The sequence below is a fragment of the Fonsecaea monophora genome, assembly GCF_001642475.1.
Source record: "Fonsecaea monophora strain CBS 269.37 chromosome Unknown Scaff148, whole genome shotgun sequence".
Lineage (NCBI taxonomy): Eukaryota > Fungi > Ascomycota > Eurotiomycetes > Chaetothyriales > Herpotrichiellaceae > Fonsecaea > Fonsecaea monophora.
Window position 1 is genome coordinate 20,026 of NW_019174079.1, and position 18,179 is coordinate 38,204.

Here is an 18,179-nt window from a genome sequence, read left to right on the forward strand (position 1 = left end):
GTTGTGAGAATTGTACAGGTCATTGTTCATTTCACCTCATGCGAGCTCCCGCATGCCATGGCGATTAGTATAGAAGTCGACGCTGCTCGATTCCATGGTCCAGGTCCATTTAAAAGTCCATGCCACATAGCAATAGCGAGATTGTTATTGCAGTATTGATGCCATTGATGGAACGAGTCCAAGACTGCCTAGCAGCTTGTGGTGTTGCCTGCCCCGTCAATTGCTCTGGGTACTGCCTGACCGATATCCCTTCGCCTCGGCTCCTCGGTTGCCGCTACTGCTCGTTGAGCTTGGTTCGATGCGAGGCTGTACCACCGCCATCATTGGTTACGACCCCTGAGTATGAAAGAGGGTTCTGCTATTTTGGCTAGTTTCGAGATAGAACTCTTGCTGAGGTTCTTGCCGAGGCTGCTCTTGGAGGGTTTTTGCTAGGTGGTGTTCGTGGAAGTAATAAGGTACGTTGCACGTATCTTGTAATTTCTGGGATGTGTCTGAGTGCAGAGGAAACCGAGGCGAGCCGGAAGGAAATGAGAGGGAGGCGTTCCTCACACCTGCCGGAGATAGATCGGTGAGATAGAGGGGGAGTTCCGCCTTTGCCCAGCTCCGGGATGCCTCCCTGATTAGCCAGCCCGTTTTGTTGCGCAGCCTCAACCGAGACCCAATTCCGACTTTTTGCTCGAGATCATCTCAATTGCCTCTTCCCTCGTTCCGTTTGGATGGTTGAACTGCCAGCGTGCCAGTTCATCGACTGCGTTCTTGAGCCACGGACCTCCCTTTGGGTTGCCAAAAGCTTCTTTGATCTCGTTCCCCTTGAGGATCGGAGTGATGGCATGCGCGGCTTCGAGGTCTTGATCGTGCAGGTAAGCAGCGAACTTTTGATATCGGTCCGTCGCGGTCGAGAAACCTTGCTCCACAATGTCACATAGCAGTGAGAAGAGAACATGCGATCTCCACGCCTCTCGACACTGTCTCAGAGTCATGCCCATGTCACCCCGAACGGCTTTCTCGTCGTTCACTGCCTGCACCGCTTCGAGAATGGAGGTTCGTAGGTCGATGGCATCTTTCAGGACCTTGCTCATGCTATTGGTGGCCTTAATGCCTTCCCTGGAGGCTTGATATGCTTTTGCAGATGATTTATACCACGGCGTATACGCCGCGAGGAACCAACTCAGGGCTTGATCCTCTTTTGGTCGTAGGCTGAGGCAGATGGAGGATTTCTCGTCCAGGATCCTTCGAAGTCCGTCGTAGGCGATGACCGCCTGTCCAGCATCGATTGAGTCGTCTGTCGGTGACGTTGCCGGATCGGCAAACACGGTGAAGTACAGATCAAATTCGTTGACGTATTTCAATCCTGTGTAGGGGTCGGGTCCAGCCATAATCTTGCCGATCTCCACCCCCACACGCTCTCTACTGATCTTCAAGCGGAGAGCCTCGTGGATGGTTTGATCTTTCATCGCCTCTTTCGCAGACGTCTCGATCTCGTACTGAAGTCGGCACGCGAACCGAATGAGACGGAGGACCCGTAGCGGATCGTCCTTGAATGTTTGATACGGTGCAAGAGGTGTCCGAATGATCTTGTTCTTCATGTCCTCGAGTCCTCGACGCGTAAAGTCTTCAACCTCTTGCGTGTCGAGGTTGTAGAAGAGGGCATTGACGGTGGCGTCTCGACGGAGCGCATCTTCCTCCGCAGTGCCGAATTCCACCTGTGGGTGGCGGTTGTGGTGGTTGTAGACCTCTTTCCTGAGGTTGACAAAGTCGACGTCGATGCCAAACATTCTCGTGGTGATGGTTTCCAGGTGTTTCGACTTGTCGGGATTCGCTGCGATCTTGTGGATGTCCTTGACCTGCGAGTTGAAGCCTTGTTGCGCGGCTTGTTCTTCGTATTTGGCCCCGTGCTTCTTGATGAAGGCCTGCAGAGCTTGACCAAACTCCCACCCTGTCATCGTACTCAGTGCCACGTCGATGTCGTGGCTCTGCACCCCGAGCAGTTTATCTCGGACCCAGCCTCCCGTCCACCTTAGCACGAGATCCTTCATTCCAGGGACAGATTTCATCTCCTCGCGGCAGTCGAGGAGGCATTGCCGGAACAATTTCTCCGCCGGTGTCAACGGCAGGTGGATGGTAGTCATATTTGATGAAGCCCTTATTTGGGAAGTGCTGCGGCGAAGGCTTGTAAGTCGATGGATGTTTATGAGGGGTCGAAAGGTCATAATAAGTGAGACCCAGGTCCAAGAGTTTGACGGATCTCAATCCAAGCGATAGCGTCCCATTTCACTTGACGGTGTTTGATCAAACAGGAGGAAAGATTGGTATGACCAGCATGAGTCACTCAAAGTGCAGGTGGGGAGGTCTAGCCTGACAGATACAACACCAAATGTATGCGTTGTATCGAATCACCAATACACTGTTGGGACATGCGTTTGAGACTGCTCTCCCATCGCTGGCCTACAACACCATTCGATGTGGTTGATACTTGATTTTTACCAGAGTGCCAGGCTAAACATCAGCCTCGCCAGCCCACTTTGTTTGACACCGGAATATAGTTTCACCGGATCTCGATGTCAACCTCGGCCATTGTCGGCTTTCACGAGTGAACAAGGTGCTGTAGTGCCATCCATTTACAGCGAAGTCAAGCCGTAACTTGTGCCCGCTTGATCTGAAGCTTTGTGGTAACTTGTTTCCCAAGACTTGCTCTATGCTCGAGTAACGCTGGCCCTTTGCAGCAGAGAAACACACGATGCTTGTGATCGGTCTCACAGGCTCGATCGCAACGGGCAAATCCACCTGCGCCCAGATCTTGTCCTCCCCTCCGCACTCGCTGCCCTTGGTTGACGCCGACCTGCTCGCACGAAAGGCCGTGGAACCGGGCACATGGGGATACCGGCGCATAGTCGCGACCTTTGGTCCCACCACACCCGACCTCCTCCTCCCCGCCTCGGATCCCCAGTGCGGTGGAAATGAAGACGGGCCGAACGGGAAGGGAAGACCGCTGAACAGACCTGCGCTGGGGAGAAGGGTTTTTGGCAACACAGAGGAGAGGATACGCGACCGGAAGAAGCTGAACGCCATCGTCCACCCCGCGGTGCGGTTCCTGATGGCCCGCGCAATGCTGTACTACTATTTCCGCGGGTACTGGGCCGTCCTGGTCGACGTGCCCCTCCTGTTCGAGTCCGGCCTGGACATCTTCTGCAGCACCGTCATCGTCGTCGCCGTGTCGGACCCGGCGATCCAGATGCAACGCCTCCGAGAACGCGACCCGCATCTCTCGCCCGAGGACGCCGAGAACAGAGTCAAAAGCCAGGTGGACGTGCGGGAGAAAGCTGCACGGTGCGAACGTCGAAACAACGGCAAGCCGAACGCGGGCAAAGGCTACGTTCTCTACAACGACGGCGATAAGGACGATCTCAAGCTCCAGATCGCGGACGTCATGGCGAAGATCAAGTCGCAGAGTCCGCGGTGGTGGAGTCTCCTACTCCTCGTCTGCCCGCCTCTCATGGCCACAGTCGCTTCCTGGGAAGTCCTTTGGAGCTGGTACGCGCGGCGAAAGACCATCAAGGAGAGAGGTGAAGAAATGGCCAAGCCGAAATGAAAGAGAAAAAGAAAAATTGACGACGAAATGTTAAACAAGTGCTCATACTACTAGAATTTTATAAAGAGAAAATCGGTTTTCGCTCAAGTGGGCTGATTCTGACCCTGGACATGGGAAACCAATTTATACCCCCTTTCGAGTTTCAAAGATGGACCGATATCAAAGAATCTTTTCTATGACGAGAGGTTCATACACACGGATGTTTAGGCGTGGGTCCGTGTTAATTGGAGATGAACATTTGGCGAGAAGTAATTGTGATATCACTCGATACCACGAGTTGAGTTGTCGAAGGGACGAGGCTGGGCAAGGCTGTGGCCGCCGTCCACAAAACCTCTCTTCGACATGCTGCTATGCCGCTCCGTGCGTGACGAATCCACTTGCAGTGCTGAGATCAGACATCTCAATGCCCCTTGACCAGGTTCATCTACTGCTATCTGCTGTCTTCCTCGAGCATCACATCAGAATTGGGGGCTGGTCTCTACTTCTACAATTCAAGTCGATACTTCTCTAGTCCCTTCTCTCGTTTGGAGATTTTCGTAGACACGCTTCGAAAAAGGCCAATGGGTAGTGTTGTGAATGAATTTGTATTGAACCAGCATAATTCAAAGAATAGACTGTCATACTTCTACTGAGATGGCTTCCATCCCATCTCCGTTGCTCGTCCTTGCCACCTTTTCTTCTCCGCTTCAATGGTTGCCAACTTCTTCTCCAGCTCTCGTATCTTGTCAAGCTTGTTTTGGCGATGTTTTCGAGAATTGATCGTGTTACGTATCCGCTGAGCCCCTTTCTTGTCGGCCATGTCAACGAAATGGATTTGTGGTCCGTATTTCGTCGTCGCACTCGCCACGCCTTTTGAAGACAGACGAGCGTCAGGTGCACTAGATGGAGTGCAGGCCATCGACTTTGGTGTTCCGATCGAGTTGTTTGCATCCGAAGCCCCGCAGAAACCGATATCCGGTGTCATAGGAGAGGACTTGGTGCTGAGATCACAAGGACTAGGGATTGAGATTGTGGTGCATCCAGGCATAAATTGGCTGCTGGGTGCTCCTGGGCACGGGATATCCCCTGGGAAAGAAACCGCGAATGGGTTGGCAAAGAAGCTCTCTGGGAAATTCAGAGGCACATTGCCCACCAAGTCGGACGGATCCTCCCTCGGAGGCGCCACCTCCCCAACTGAAAGAGGAGGAGCAGTCTCGCCCATATGGTGCGTGGCATCCTTCAGAATCTGATATGTATCTTCATCGCGGCAGGCGTCGCCGATGCATTCATCAGAGACGTCAAGATTGTCCCACCCGAGCGCCGAAGAGTTATCATCGTTGCCGATGGGACAGTTGTAATATTGTGATTGAACATTTCGCTGGCCATCATTGATAGCCAGAGGATAGGACCGTACGTAATTATTCTGTGAAACCGGAGACTCCCACTCGTGCCATTGATGGTTCTTATGGCGGGTAGAGTGAGACGAGTTGACGGGTAGGTTGTGTAGTAACGGTAACAACCATGGTGAACAACTGTCCAAGGTGACCCCCGGTCAGGACAGGTGGAAGTGTGATAGACGCCTTGCTGTTCTTTTGCCTGGTAGCAAGGCAGGAAGGGGAGAGGGGACGGGTATGGGAAGGGAAGAGAGAGAAGAAAGAGGGAAGTGGGATGAAAGCATTGAAAAACCACTTTGAGCTTGTCGTCGTCCGAGGCGGATGAATCTAGACCCAACGAGGTAACTGGGACGGGCGGCTCGGTCTGACAGCAGCAAAGTCAAATGCACCACCCAATGACACGGCAGCTTCATTGTCTTGGGTGCCCCAATAATCGATTCAAGACTTTCTGTCTGACAAGCAGCATTTTCTTGGTCAGCGGACAAATGACTCACTCTTCCACCATCACGTTACAGTGAACAACGCTGCGCCTCGCTCTGTCCGACCAAATGGTGTAACCTGCTGCCTTTCATCGAACCGATTCGATTCAGAGGACCGAGGTGCCAATTCTAGAAGCCACTTCCCCTTTTCGCTCGCTGCTCGGACATACCAAGTGCAAGGACGGATACAAATCATGTATCAAGAGAGAGTTTCTTCCGCCTCTGTTTCCTTCCCCACATCATCAATGGCCGGACAGACTTCCAGATACCATAAACGTACAGAGGGACAGGACCGGGATGTTGCTGTCGGTCGTCTCCTGTTCTTACCACTTGCCTGAACGGTACTCAGTACAATTTCAACGACAGTGACAGAGTTATTCGATGGTCGACGACAACTTCAGAATCAACACGACAAGCATCTTTAAAAGGGAGCATAACCTCCTCCAGCTGTTGGAGAGTTCTTCGTGAACAGTCCAGCAGCAGTGATGACGAACGTTTATATCGATTGTCCAGCCGACATCGTTTGACTTCCCTCGTGAAAATCACAAGTTTTGCCGATCTGAGCTCTGGTTTTTGCTTCACTACCGGTTTCTGTTTTGTTTTCTTAATGAATAGACCCTCGAGCTGTTGGGAATCCTGGGGATGAAGAGTTAGGTCGAGAAATGGTGGGCTGAATCGGTGTCCCGGCGAAGAAACCATACATGCTTGGTGGCTTGTGATATGTGCCATGGTATTAGATGTATACTGTATCTGCTTGGAGATTCTCTAGAATTTGAGTCTATTTTCCATCCGGGTTGCTCCCAAGTACCCTCTATCCACCACGCTATGCAAACATGTCAAGGATTGGACAGCTCAATATGAGCCTGTTGAATAGATTTGAATCATGCAGGGCCCGACTGCTCACGAACCGCAAGTCATGTCGATGAGAGGGTCGTAGTTAGAGTCGACCACAGCAAAGCTAGGCGAGGCAGTGAAGTCGTCGACATCGTAAAAGAAGTAGTTAAGGCTACTGAAGCTTGCACACGAAACTTGCCACCAGAACGTTTGCAGACTGTCGACCGAGGGAACTGCACTGCCAACAGCGTCGCCAGAAATTGGCCAGCCCGTCTCAGTAGTCCACACATCGCGACCTCCTGCGACCGCTCGCACTTGGTTGACTGCAGCCCAGTATGCGTCACTAGCAGCACCATTGTCGATGCCAACGCCCTGCCAGTAGGGATATGCATCGTTTCCGAGCCAGTCAACGGCTTCGATCACTGCCGTGTTGGCAGGGTCTACCCACGCGGTCCAGGTATCAACATGTCCAACAGACTTGCTGCTAGCTCCAAGACCCCAGAGCATACCGCGAACATCGTTGATCTGTGACGCCAGGGTATTTGCGTCCGTGTCGCCCCGGTATAGGTCTTCAGAGCCCACCGATACGGCCAAGATCCAATCGTGTCCGTATTGTTGAATGGCTTCCAATAATGCTTGTTTTTCTGCCTCGTAATGGGTATTGTCTTCGGTCCAGACGCCAACAAGCAGCGAGGTACCAGTTTTGATGGCGGCAGGGACCGCGTTGGCTAGGGTATTGCAGTCGCTGGAAGCGTACAGTCGGGCGCTCTTGAAGTTTCCCGGAAAGCTAGCGATCTTGTTGAAGACAAATTCCCAATCTGACTCGCTCCGACAGGCGCCATTGGCGAGATTGGCCCCGATATTGAATCCTTTGTAGTATGCCTCAGCTCCGGTGACGGCGGCAGCCGTGAGAGCAAATAGTTGACTTGTCTTCATCTTCAATGAGAAACCGTGTAAGAGGACTATTGTACCCAGGAGCAACCGAATAGAATTATGCGAGCAAAAGAACAAACGAATGACTATGACTACTGAAGCAGCCAAACGAAGGGGCTTTTGAAGGAGGTTAAACGAGTGACATGAACGACGAGGTTGAAGAAGAGGACGAAAAGTGCAATCCAGCAACAATATTATGTACCTCGACGACAGACACAAGATCCAAAATATTCAAGGTTAGCCCTTGCAACCAACGAGACATTGACCGGGGCTGCTATCCGCCATCTACCATGGTGGAGAATTGAAGCCTGAAAGAACCAAAAAGGGGCGCTATATCCGCCGGCCGACAGCCACTGACCCATCGATCCGGGGCAGGATCAGCGTACGTTGCTTGTGGCTGTACCTGCCTTAGCGCAGCCTGAGAGATTGAATGGGCCTGCTCGTTGACGAATGGGTTCCAGATTCTAGGGTGTCTTGCCAAGGGTGGCCCACGAAAACAGAGACATTTATTTCCAGCCTCGGGCAATTAGAGGTGCTCGTATTCGTGGACTCGAAGATGCAGTCTCGCCTAGGTCTTGTGATGAAGAGAGGAATGAATCGAAGTGCTGTTTAGAGGCAGAGGTCTCGTCCCAAGGACACCAACTACGGCTCGTCGGGCCAAGGTCCGGCAAGACAAGTGGGCGTTCGCCTCCCGTTGCCTCTAAACTTGAATGGGTCTAACCCCTGACATGGTGCCCTGAAATGAAGACCCCACGACCCAAAATCCTTCTTGACCCCAGTTCAATCTGCCGAAAGAGCGCAATCAGAGAGTTGATGACAAGGCCGGACCTGCACATATTCTGACGAGGCAAGAAGCAAGAGAACACAAGGAGACCTCCCCTATCAGTATGACCTAGTGGGGACACTGTACGAGTGATATTGAACCGTGTTGCGCCTACCATGCGATGGCAGTTCGCAGGCAACGGCTGGTGCTCGTGGTGGCTGTTGCGTGCACTCTGTTCTTCCTCCTCCTGCATCTTCGTGGATCAGCCTTAGACGCTCTGCCCAGGGTATCGTTTGGGACTGAAGGAGTCCATCCTCATCGCCCATTGAAGCCCGGGAAGGGACATCTGATCAACCCCATTGCCAGCTTTATTCCTCTTCCGACAGGGGTTCAAATTCTCCCCAAAATCCAACATGAGTTCAAGGCCGAGGACGGGCTTGCTAGAGAGTCTCGACTGGCTCGTCTAGAGGCTATCAGAGAGGCTATGGTGCACTCGTGGAAAGGATATCGAGAGAGGGCGTGGCTGCAAGATGAGCTGGCGCCAGTCACGGGAGGTTATAGGAGGTCTTTCGGGGATTGGTCTTTGACGCTGGTAGATGCTTTAGACACGCTCTGGCTGATGGGCATGAAAGACGAGTTTGAGGCCGCAGTCCATGCTGTGGTCGGCATTGACTTCAACACTGCCACCCAACTGCCCATCAATGTCTTCGAGACAACGATCCGGCACCTGGGAGGGCTGCTCGGTGCGTACGATGTGAGCAATGGACGATATCCCGAATTGCTCGACAAAGCCATAGAGCTTGGTGAAATGCTGTACGGTGCTTTCGACACTCCGAACCACATGCCGGTCACGAAGTGGTCAAAGATTGGTGTAGAAGGTGCATCAGGCCACACGCTCGTTGCTGAACTCGGGACGTTGAGCCTAGAGTTTACTAGGCTCACGCAGCTGACCGGAGAGCCCAAGTATTACGACGCGGTACAGCGCATCTCGGACTGCCTAGAGAGCCAGCAGAACTACACAAGGGCACCGGGCCTTTTCCCGCACATCGTCAATGCGAGAGAATGCTGGTTCGGTGACGGGGTTTCTTTCTCCATCGGAGCATCTGCTGATTCTGTCTACGAGTATTTCCCCAAGGAATATCAGCTGCTCAGCGGCGCCAATCAGCAGTACAAGAGACTCTATGAAATCGCCAAAGATCCCATAAAGAAGTTCATTCTCTTCAAGCCTATGACTCCTACCAACGAAGACATTCTCATGGCAGGTACATTAAAGGCCTACAGGCCAGGCCACACCGAGGTGACGCCTCAGACTCAGCACCTCGCCTGCTTCGCTGGAGGCATGTTCGCTTTGGCAGCAAAGCTCTTTAACTCCCCTGAAGATCTGGAGACGGCTACGAGATTGGTCCGCGGCTGCATGTGGGCGTACAAGCAGACTGCGACGGCCATCATGCCAGAGATGTTTCACCTCATATCGTGTCCAACCGACGAAACTCTATGCAAATGGGATGATAAGGCCTGGTTCAAGCACATGCTCCTCCTCAACACCCAGGACGAGAGTCCCCAGGACAAAATGCTTCCGGAAGACGAACGCCTTCGCACGAAGTCTCAGCGGCTGCACTTGCCCAAGGGAGTCTCGGCCATCGCCGACCGTGCCTACGAACTGCGCCCCGAAGCGATCGAGTCGATCTTCGTCCTCTACCGGATCACTGGGGAGGAGACCCTGCGTGAAGGTGCATGGGAAATGTTCGAGGCCATCACCAAGCACACGCGCACAGAGTTTGGGTATTCTTGCATCGAGGACGTGACGCAGGCGGAGCCACGGCAGACGGACAAGATGGAGAGCTTCTGGATGGCGGAGACGCTGAAGTACTTTTGGCTGTTATTCGAGGATCCCAGCGTTGTAAGTCTCGACGAGTTCGTCTTGAACACGGAAGCGCATCCGCTTCGACTCCCAAAGAAGAGATGACATGATGTGAATTATGTGAACGTGTTTTTGCCTTAAAGTTAGACATCTTGCGGGCCGGTCCTTCGAGATTTGATGGTAGTTCTGAGGTGGCGCAAGCGTTTAGAAGATCCTGTTCAATACCTGTTTCACATCATCACTTATCCTCTCGGGCACAGCAGAGTCCTGGCCCTTCTTCTTGCCCTTGACCTCAGTCTGCCTCCATGTCCTCCTGACATCCACAGCACTGTCACCTCCACCAGAATTTCCCGTCTCCTCGCGGTCTCCTTTCCTGCCAGCCTTCTTCCTCTTGATTCCCTCGACCCTCCTCCCTTCCTCCACGCCCTCGATGAAGCGCTTCGTCTCCTGGGCGATGGTCCTCCTCTCTTCATCCCTTCTGCCCTCCTCCTCTCTCTTCTCCTCCCTGATGCCAGCCATCAACTCCTCCCACGCCATCCCTTTCAAGTACTTCATATTCCACAGGTCGTCTCTGTAATAGCCGCCCTTCTTCCCGCCCACGGTCGTGGCATTCAGAGTCTCAGCGCATCTTCGAGCGATCTTCTTGGACGAGAACTCGATCCAGCCTTCCGTGTAGAGTTGGCGCGAGTTCTTTTTCGAGTTGTGTGCGTGCCGCGACGCGGGGGAGAGGAAGAGCCGCTTGATTGGGGAGAAGCCGCGCTGTTCCAAGAGGTTACGCAGCGCAGACGGTTTGAGGTACGGGGGGAGGGATGAGAGGTACACCACACCGGGAGTTGTCTCCTTGTGTTTGGATTTCTTGGGTTTCTTCTGGTTTGTAGGCTCGCCTGTCGCGGACGCGGACTGGAGTTCTTGGTTTTCTGCTGTAGCGTTGGTCGCTTCTGCATCCCGACCTTGCTTCTCAACATGCTTGGCATCCTCGCCATCGTCGTAATCCTCCTCATTCTCATGTACATCGTCACGGTCGTCGAACTCTGGCTGGACTGTCGCGGAGGGGCCGCTCGCCGTCTGCTTCTTCTTCTTCTTCTCCTTAGGGGTTCGTCTGCGCTTCAGATCGTACGCATCCAGTTCTTCCTCCTCGTCAGTGCTTTCGCGCTCGATTTTCCGCCTCTTACTTGCCCTCCCGGCCTTCGACACTTCGGCCGCTTCGGAATCGTAGCCTACATCCTGGTCGGATTCGTCCGAGAATCCGGCGTCGAGGTACATATTCCTCCGGTCGGAACTCATGGTCTCAGACTGTCAAAACGACCTAAACTCGTCGAATCGCAGGAACGAACAAGAAGAAGACCTCTCTCTTGGCAGCTATTTTCTTTGGCGAAATGTACTTGTGAAGAAGAGACCAAAAAGGCGGGAAAGCCATTCACATGTGTGAGAGTTGAAGTGGTGGGTGGTGAGGTGAATGAGAATGCGGAGAAAAATTTCTGGTTGGAGAAAGTCTGGCGGGAATGATGGTCAATAATGAATGAGTGGCTTGCAGTGGCTGAGTCCATACTGAATAGATTTGAGGGAGATATTTTCTTCATATTGCTACAAATTTTCTATCAGCTCTTCTATGTACGGTATCTATAGGCGAGCACTCTCGCCCTTCCAGCGAAGTGCTTTTCCGTCACTGGAGACAGTCTTCCGTGCGATTACTTCCTGGACTTTCTCTCTCACACCAGCTTTGTTCTTCCACAGTCTCAACACATCATCAATCACCCTCTTTGATCCTTCCTGACCTACCTCCTTGACAACAGCCTCAATATCCGACTCCCGAGGCAAAGCAAATTTGGCATGTGGGTAGTCTGTGTAGTGTTGATCAAGTGCTCCTTCATGGGGTTCCACCAACTGCAGAGCCTCCTGCTCCGTAGGGGCGACAAAGAATTCGTCCACGTCGGCCGTCGAGACCTCTGCTAACGTGGCAGGATTCCATACAGGTTTCGTGGGCGGTTTGTTGATCAGGCGTGCAGAGACACCCTCCACAAAGTCGGGGTGTGCCATGAATCTGCTGGCCATTTTGTGCTCTTTGACAAAGGTCTCAGAGATGTTCCAGTGCTTTCCTTCTCGGAGCTGACGTAGCGTGACACGCAGACTCGTGGGTGATCGGATAGCAATGGTCTTTTGGGTTGCTTTCGCCCACTCGGCGGTCTTCTCGTCTGCTGATTCTGCTTCCTTCTGGAGAGCGCCCAAGATCTCCTCTACTGAGTTGTACTTGAAGACCCGATCGACAGCTTCTCGCAAGGCACCGGTGAGGTTCCCATACTTGGCAGCTTCGTAGGAATCAGGTGAGGGTAGCGAGCTTGAAAACTCGGAGATCGTGGAGTTGATAAGTTCCAGTCGTTCGTTCAGATCAGCGTAGTCTTTAAAGACCAGCTCGGAGAGTCGAGTTGTCAATTGTGCCAAGACAGAGCTGTCGACGTAATGCGTCGCGATACCAGCGTAGAAGGCCTGCACACCATGGAGTCGCTCAGAAGTCAGGGCTAGGTATGTACCAATCTCGCCATCCAGGCGAGACAAGAAGAAACTCCCACCAACATCAGGGAAGAACCCAATGGTGGTCTCGGGCATGGCAAAGACGGTCTTCTCAGTCGCAATTCGGAAAGGTGCATGGACCGAAAGACCAACACCACCGCCCATTGTTATGCCATCCATGATCGCTATGTATGGCTTGCTGTATGTGGCAATCAGATGGTCCAGTTTGTATTCAAGAGCAAAGTAATCCGAAGATTTCTTTTGACCTTCTGGTCCCTGTTTATTCTGTGACGCCAGTTCTGCAACATCACCGCCTGCGCAGAAAGCTTTCGGGCCAGCACCGCTTATCAGAACGACGTTGGCCATTTGCGATTTTTCCCACTCCCGAAGTCGAGGGAGTATTTTTCTCGCCATTGAGCCGTTGAGGGAGTTGAGCTTCTTGGGTCGATTCAACTCAATGGTTCGCACGCCGTAAAGAGAGTTGAACAGGACGTCGTCAGGATCATCTGTGGGAAGTTCTTTCGGCAGTCCGCCGTACTTAATGGCCGTGGAAGACATCTGCATTGCCTGTGAGCTCAAATGGACTGTCTCTTACTGATCAGAACCTACCGTTCGACGGCCCAGTGCCAATGGAGAAAATGGAGCTCTGGATCTTGCTGCAAACGCCGTTGTTCTGGCAATAGCGCTGGGTGCCACAAGATAGGCCGTGTATCTCCCACAACAGGCTTTCATGTCGACGAAAAGCGACAACGAGAATTACATTGAACACAGATGGGCAAGGGAATTCCGTTTGTTGAGTAATGGACTGCGAAGGACGAACCTCGGCGATTTGTCCGTCCCTCCGAGGCTTTCCTCCCATACCCAGCTTTCAGCCTGATGTCTCGAAAGTGAAGGTAGAGCGAAGATTGTCACGTGTAAGGCTGGGGCAAGAATATTTTCTTGGCGGCGATCGGGCTCAACCAGTGGGAGGCGAATTCTGAATAATAGACAGTCACTTTTTCTCGTTCTTCAGCCTTTTCTTCTCTGTTCCTCCCTCTTTACCACTCTCGTTCTCTTGGCTGTGATTTTGTGTCAACGGTGTACCCAGACAACATTCAGTGGCTTCACGATGTCGATGGACCTTGATGCTCCAGTCGCACTGCCTTCAGTGAACAAGCCGCAAGCGGCGACAATTCTCTGCTGTAACTGTGGCGCTCCCATCGATGGGACTGCGTCTGCAGGTGCTCTATGTTATGACTGTATCAAACTCACGATCGACGTATCAGAAGGCATTCAGAGAGAAGGTGTACTTCACACTTGCCGAGATTGTGAAAGATGGCTAAGCCCACCTTCACAGTGGGTTTCGGCAGCTCCAGAGAGTAGAGAGTTGCTTGCTCTTTGTCTGCGGAAACTCCGTGGTCTTAACAAAGTTCGAATCATCGATGCTAATTTCCTCTGGACGGAACCCCATTCTAGGCGGATCAAGGTAAAGATCACGGTTCAACAAGAGGCATATGAAGGAACGATCCTGCAACAGACTTTCGAGGTGGAGTACGTGGTTGCCTTTCAACAATGCCCTGAATGCGCGAAATCATATACACCCAATGTTTGGCGAGCCTCAGTCCAAGTTCGACAGAAAGTGCCTCATAAACGAACCTTTTTGTACCTTGAGCAGCTGGTTCTCAAACACCAAGCGCACAAGGACACGATCAACATCAAGGAGGTCAAGGACGGGCTCGATTTCTATTTCTCTCAACGGAATCATGCAGAAAAGTTTGTCGACTTCCTCACCTCTACGACACCGATCAAAGTCAAGAAATCTCAGGAACTTATTTCCATGGATATCCATACCTCGACGAAATCATACAAATTCACATACTCATGCGAACTCTTACCGATATGCAAAGACGATCTAGTTGCTTTACCCATCAAGATGGCCAAGTCCATCGGCAATATTGCACCTTTGACCCTTTGTTACCGAGTGGGCACGTCAATCAACCTATTGGATCCGACTACACTACAGACAACAGACATGCCGACGTCGACGTACTGGCGAGCGCCTTTCAAAAGCCTTGCAGATGTGCAGGAACTCGTGGAATTTGTTGTACTTGACATCGAACCGCTAGGCACCCAAAATGGTCGCTTTTTTGGGGCAGAAGCCACGGTAGCAAGAGCGTCAGATCTCGGTGTCAACGACAAAACCTACTACTGCAGAACACATCTCGGTGGAGTTTTGCATGCTGGGGACTCGGTGCTTGGTTACCACTTGACGGGAACGAACTTTAACAATCCGCAGTTTGAAGAGTTGGAGCAAAGTCACAACTATTCGTCGACCATTCCAGATGTGATGCTGGTCAAGAAATTCTACGCAAGAAAGAAGAAGCCCAAAAGCAGGAACTGGAGGCTCAAGCGAATGGCCAAAGATGAGGGCGACCTATTGCCGAAGAAGGCCGACCAGGATAGGATGGATGCCGACTATGAAATGTTCTTGCGAGATGTGGAGGAAGATGTGGAGCTCAGACAAACTTTAGCATTGTACAAAGCGAAGCATCAGAAGAAGAAGGATGCAGACGAGATGAGCATGATGACTGGGGAGACCAGTGAGGATGAGGTGCCTCAGATTAATATGGAGGAACTCCTGGATGACTTTGAAGACCTTGACGTGAACGATGAGGAATGATGCAGGCATTCAAACAGAGGAACAATGATACCACGGGCAGCACTGATTTTGCTTTGACGATGAAAGGCTTAATGCGTTGATTGAATAAGTTGTCTATAAGTTGTCTTCAAGGACTTCGTACAGCCTCGTGCAGCCTTGCACAGCCTCGTCCACCAAACTGTCTCTCACGTGCTGTGTATGATATCATATGACATCAACTAGCACCACTAATAACTAGCGCGCATGGTTAATAACTTTCTCTCGTGCTCTCCGACTCAGTTACCAAGTGGCTAGAGCATCTAAGGCTTTCTTAGTCTTCCATTCGTACAATTTATCTCTCATATGCAAGTTGGTGTAGATCGAGGCTGAACCACTTCTCACTCTTGGTGCCTGCCTTATCGACATTGTCAAAGTGCGCACGCCCTTCGGTTTTCCCAATCGAGACCGAACGGCATCGAATCGCGTGGCACGCTTCGCCAAGCCATGCATGGCTGCCGACAAGGTGTCCAGTATCCTGCATAGCGTGTAAGGCTACAACACGGTCGTGTCAACGGTGTAGTATAGACGACTGGGCAAACTCTTACGATCATCTACGGCCGTCTATCTCTTCACACAAAGCCCACCATCTCCAAATCCCTTAAGCATTGCTTCACCTTCGTGCCATGATCATTGTCCTTGATCAACTGCTGACAGGGAGGTCGATTGGTTCTGATCAAAGGGATGAGTTCTGCCTTTTTCCGCAGACCTTCCGACGATAGCTCCAGCTCTGACAGCGACAGGTCAGGGGAGGATGAGGCCCCATCACATCAAGTCATCGAAAGCATTGAGGAAGGCCAGACCATTATCACTGAATCACTGTCCAGTCATGGCAGTATCTCCTTCGCAGATGAGGTGGATGTTCAGACAAGTACCTTATCCAACGTCGACCAGCACCGGACAAACCTTCTCAATGCACTGCTCGAAGATTTTGCCAGGAGCAGAGCTTGCGAGATCCTGAACAATGCAAGGCCAGGATCCGGATTTACCAGAACATCGGCGGAAGTCCAGCCATTAGCGGACAAGCTCTACGAACAACTCAGTCAGTCGTTATCACTGACTGGCATCATACCGACCGCCAACGGAAGGGACAACGAGCAGACAAGAGCGGCGTACTTGGCGGGCATCGAGAGTGTTGCACTTGGGGGCGTTCAGAATCATGATCTCCTCCATGGGCCAACTCGACCATTGCTCGAACATCAAGTTTCACCGACCAACGCCAACAATCAGCCTCAATCTCTCGTTCCCAACTTGCTCGCATCAGACCTGATCAACTTATCTCTGCACAGCCCGACTCATCTCTCGCCGTACAGTGATCTAGTCCTATCTACGCCGACGTCCCATCGCAGCCACTACGAGTCCAGCTTCCAGCAACTAAGATTACTCGGAAAAGGAGGCTTTGGTAGAGTATACCATGCTTACAACGTGTTTGACAAAAAGGAATACGCCGTCAAGAAGATTCCTTTAAGCCCTCGGATGTCGCAGCGGTACAGGGAATCGGGACATCAAGAGTTGGAAAACATACTCCGAGAAGTTCAGGCCCTGGCACAGCTCGAGCACAACAACGTCGTCCGTTACCATGCAACATGGATAGAAGAGCCGAGAGGGATGTCTGCAATAGCACCCCAGATCACCAAACAAAGCCCCACAGTTCAGGGCAGGAGACTCATCGCTGATCGGCCGAGACATTCGCGACCAGTTGATCGAAATGTCGCGACCCAACGACAATTCTTGGAACACGGCGATGGTATCATTTTCGGTTTCGACAGTAGACCGAACACTCCTGCTCAGGACGTGGAGAGTGTCGCCAACCCAACGCAATCCGTCAGTGAGACTAGTCATGACCAATCCTCCGCCCGGGCTTCCGAGATTTTTACAGATGGCAACGCAAGGGCCAGCGCTTCGCATGATCCAGCCATGGATGAATCTGTGTATGTACTGCATGTGCAGATGTCAGTATATCCCATGACTCTCGCACAGTATCTGGCACCAGCGCCAGCCAACGCCAGAAGTGCACCCAGCAACCCCATCCGCAGACACTGTTTTCACCTGGTTCCCGCTCTACGATTGCTCATGGGCATTTTGTGCGGGTTGCAGTATATCCATGCGAAAGGACTGGTACATCGTGACATCAAACCATCCAATATTTTCATCTCTGGCTTGAGCTTTCCCGCGGTCGGGTTGGTCTCGGACGGATATTACGATGTAGGATCCTGCTTCGGCTGCAAAGATTACAGTGAATATTACGTCAATCCCCGAATTGGTGATTTCGGACTTGTTGCACAGTTGGCTAAAGAAGATGGCCTCGAGACAAACAGAAATGGCAGCGGAAAGACCAACAGGATGGTTGGGACAGAATACTATCGACCTCCGCCCTGGGCTGATTCCACAGGCAAAGCAAAGGCCAACGCACAAGTGGACGAGAAGATTGATGTATTTGCGCTTGGTGTCATTTTTGTCGAACTATTGTGGCCCTGTTTGACCAGTACAGAACGGATGCATGTATTGCGTGACTTACAAAAAGGCAGGACTCCAACTGGCCTTGCTCAAAAGATCGACAATGAAGGACACGAAATAGGTACAGGTGAAATGGTTGTTCAATGCATATCCGGAATGATCGAACGAGACCCCCGGCGCCGATGGGGATGCGAGGACGTTAAGCAATGGCTGGATAAGGTATTGATCAGAGCCAAGACGTTGGTCAAGCATGATGGAAACGGAGGCATTAGTGGAACTCAGGGCGTCGACATGAGGAAAGTTCACAGTCTGAGTGAAGCAGATGGAGAAGCAGAGGAATTGCTACTGAGTCGAGAAGGTGGAACTGCTCCCGGCGATGACCGTGCCTCCTAAGATTCAGCAACTAGCAAAACCAAGGAGCGTCAAATAGAACGATCATTAACCCATCTGGACATTCGCGAGTACCGAGTACCGAGTGCAGCAAGTTAAATCCATCCGAAACCAGGAAATTGGGAGTGACTCAGCAGTGCCACTTATCGACGGTGGGTGGACGGCTTCTGAGGACTTGTAGGTGATACCTACCTAAAATTGAGACAAACAAAAACTCCCACCAACAGTTGACAGTGCCCGTATAAGGGCGTAGCTCAATAGACTTTTAGGCACGAAGGACACGGTAGAGCCTCATACTCAGTACCTCTGTGTCTGGAG

At 51.9% G+C, this 18,179-nt stretch overlaps 9 protein-coding genes across 9 annotated transcripts; 4 read left to right on the top strand and 5 right to left on the bottom strand.

Moving 5' to 3' along the window:
* Positions 1–647: 647 nt before the first annotated feature.
* Positions 648–2,129, bottom strand: AYO21_11191 (hypothetical protein; the record flags this gene model as incomplete). The annotated part of the gene is made up of 1 exon (XM_022661087.1): positions 648–2,129. The coding sequence occupies one exon, from the start codon at positions 2,127–2,129 to the stop codon at positions 648–650; it is 1,482 nt and encodes a 493-aa protein (XP_022506595.1).
* A 608-nt stretch (positions 2,130–2,737) lies between these two features.
* AYO21_11192 (dephospho-CoA kinase) lies at positions 2,738–3,589 on the top strand (the record flags this gene model as incomplete). Its single annotated transcript, XM_022661088.1, has 1 exon — positions 2,738–3,589. The coding sequence occupies one exon, from the start codon at positions 2,738–2,740 to the stop codon at positions 3,587–3,589; it is 852 nt and encodes a 283-aa protein (XP_022506596.1).
* Positions 3,590–4,214: 625 nt separating this feature from the next.
* AYO21_11193 (hypothetical protein) lies at positions 4,215–5,091 on the bottom strand (the record flags this gene model as incomplete). Its single annotated transcript, XM_022661089.1, has 2 exons — positions 4,215–5,030; positions 5,080–5,091. The coding sequence occupies 2 exons, from the start codon at positions 5,089–5,091 to the stop codon at positions 4,215–4,217; spliced, it is 828 nt and encodes a 275-aa protein (XP_022506597.1).
* A 1,250-nt stretch (positions 5,092–6,341) lies between these two features.
* AYO21_11194 (hypothetical protein) lies at positions 6,342–7,211 on the bottom strand (the record flags this gene model as incomplete). The annotated part of the gene is made up of 1 exon (XM_022661090.1): positions 6,342–7,211. The coding sequence occupies one exon, from the start codon at positions 7,209–7,211 to the stop codon at positions 6,342–6,344; it is 870 nt and encodes a 289-aa protein (XP_022506598.1).
* A 941-nt stretch (positions 7,212–8,152) lies between these two features.
* On the top strand, positions 8,153–9,937 carry AYO21_11195 (hypothetical protein; the record flags this gene model as incomplete). The annotated part of the gene is made up of 1 exon (XM_022661091.1): positions 8,153–9,937. One exon carries the CDS (start codon positions 8,153–8,155, stop codon positions 9,935–9,937), a length of 1,785 nt encoding a protein of 594 aa, XP_022506599.1.
* A 99-nt stretch (positions 9,938–10,036) lies between these two features.
* Positions 10,037–11,116, bottom strand: AYO21_11196 (hypothetical protein; the record flags this gene model as incomplete). The annotated part of the gene is made up of 1 exon (XM_022661092.1): positions 10,037–11,116. The coding sequence occupies one exon, from the start codon at positions 11,114–11,116 to the stop codon at positions 10,037–10,039; it is 1,080 nt and encodes a 359-aa protein (XP_022506600.1).
* Positions 11,117–11,452: 336 nt separating this feature from the next.
* On the bottom strand, positions 11,453–13,072 carry AYO21_11197 (hypothetical protein; the record flags this gene model as incomplete). The annotated part of the gene is made up of 2 exons (XM_022661093.1): positions 11,453–12,898; positions 12,950–13,072. 2 exons carry the CDS (start codon positions 13,070–13,072, stop codon positions 11,453–11,455), a joined length of 1,569 nt encoding a protein of 522 aa, XP_022506601.1.
* A 376-nt stretch (positions 13,073–13,448) lies between these two features.
* On the top strand, positions 13,449–14,999 carry AYO21_11198 (hypothetical protein; the record flags this gene model as incomplete). Its single annotated transcript, XM_022661094.1, has 1 exon — positions 13,449–14,999. The coding sequence occupies one exon, from the start codon at positions 13,449–13,451 to the stop codon at positions 14,997–14,999; it is 1,551 nt and encodes a 516-aa protein (XP_022506602.1).
* Positions 15,000–15,698: 699 nt separating this feature from the next.
* AYO21_11199 (hypothetical protein) lies at positions 15,699–17,864 on the top strand (the record flags this gene model as incomplete). Its single annotated transcript, XM_022661095.1, has 1 exon — positions 15,699–17,864. One exon carries the CDS (start codon positions 15,699–15,701, stop codon positions 17,862–17,864), a length of 2,166 nt encoding a protein of 721 aa, XP_022506603.1.
* Between the last annotated feature and the right edge of the window lie 315 nt (positions 17,865–18,179).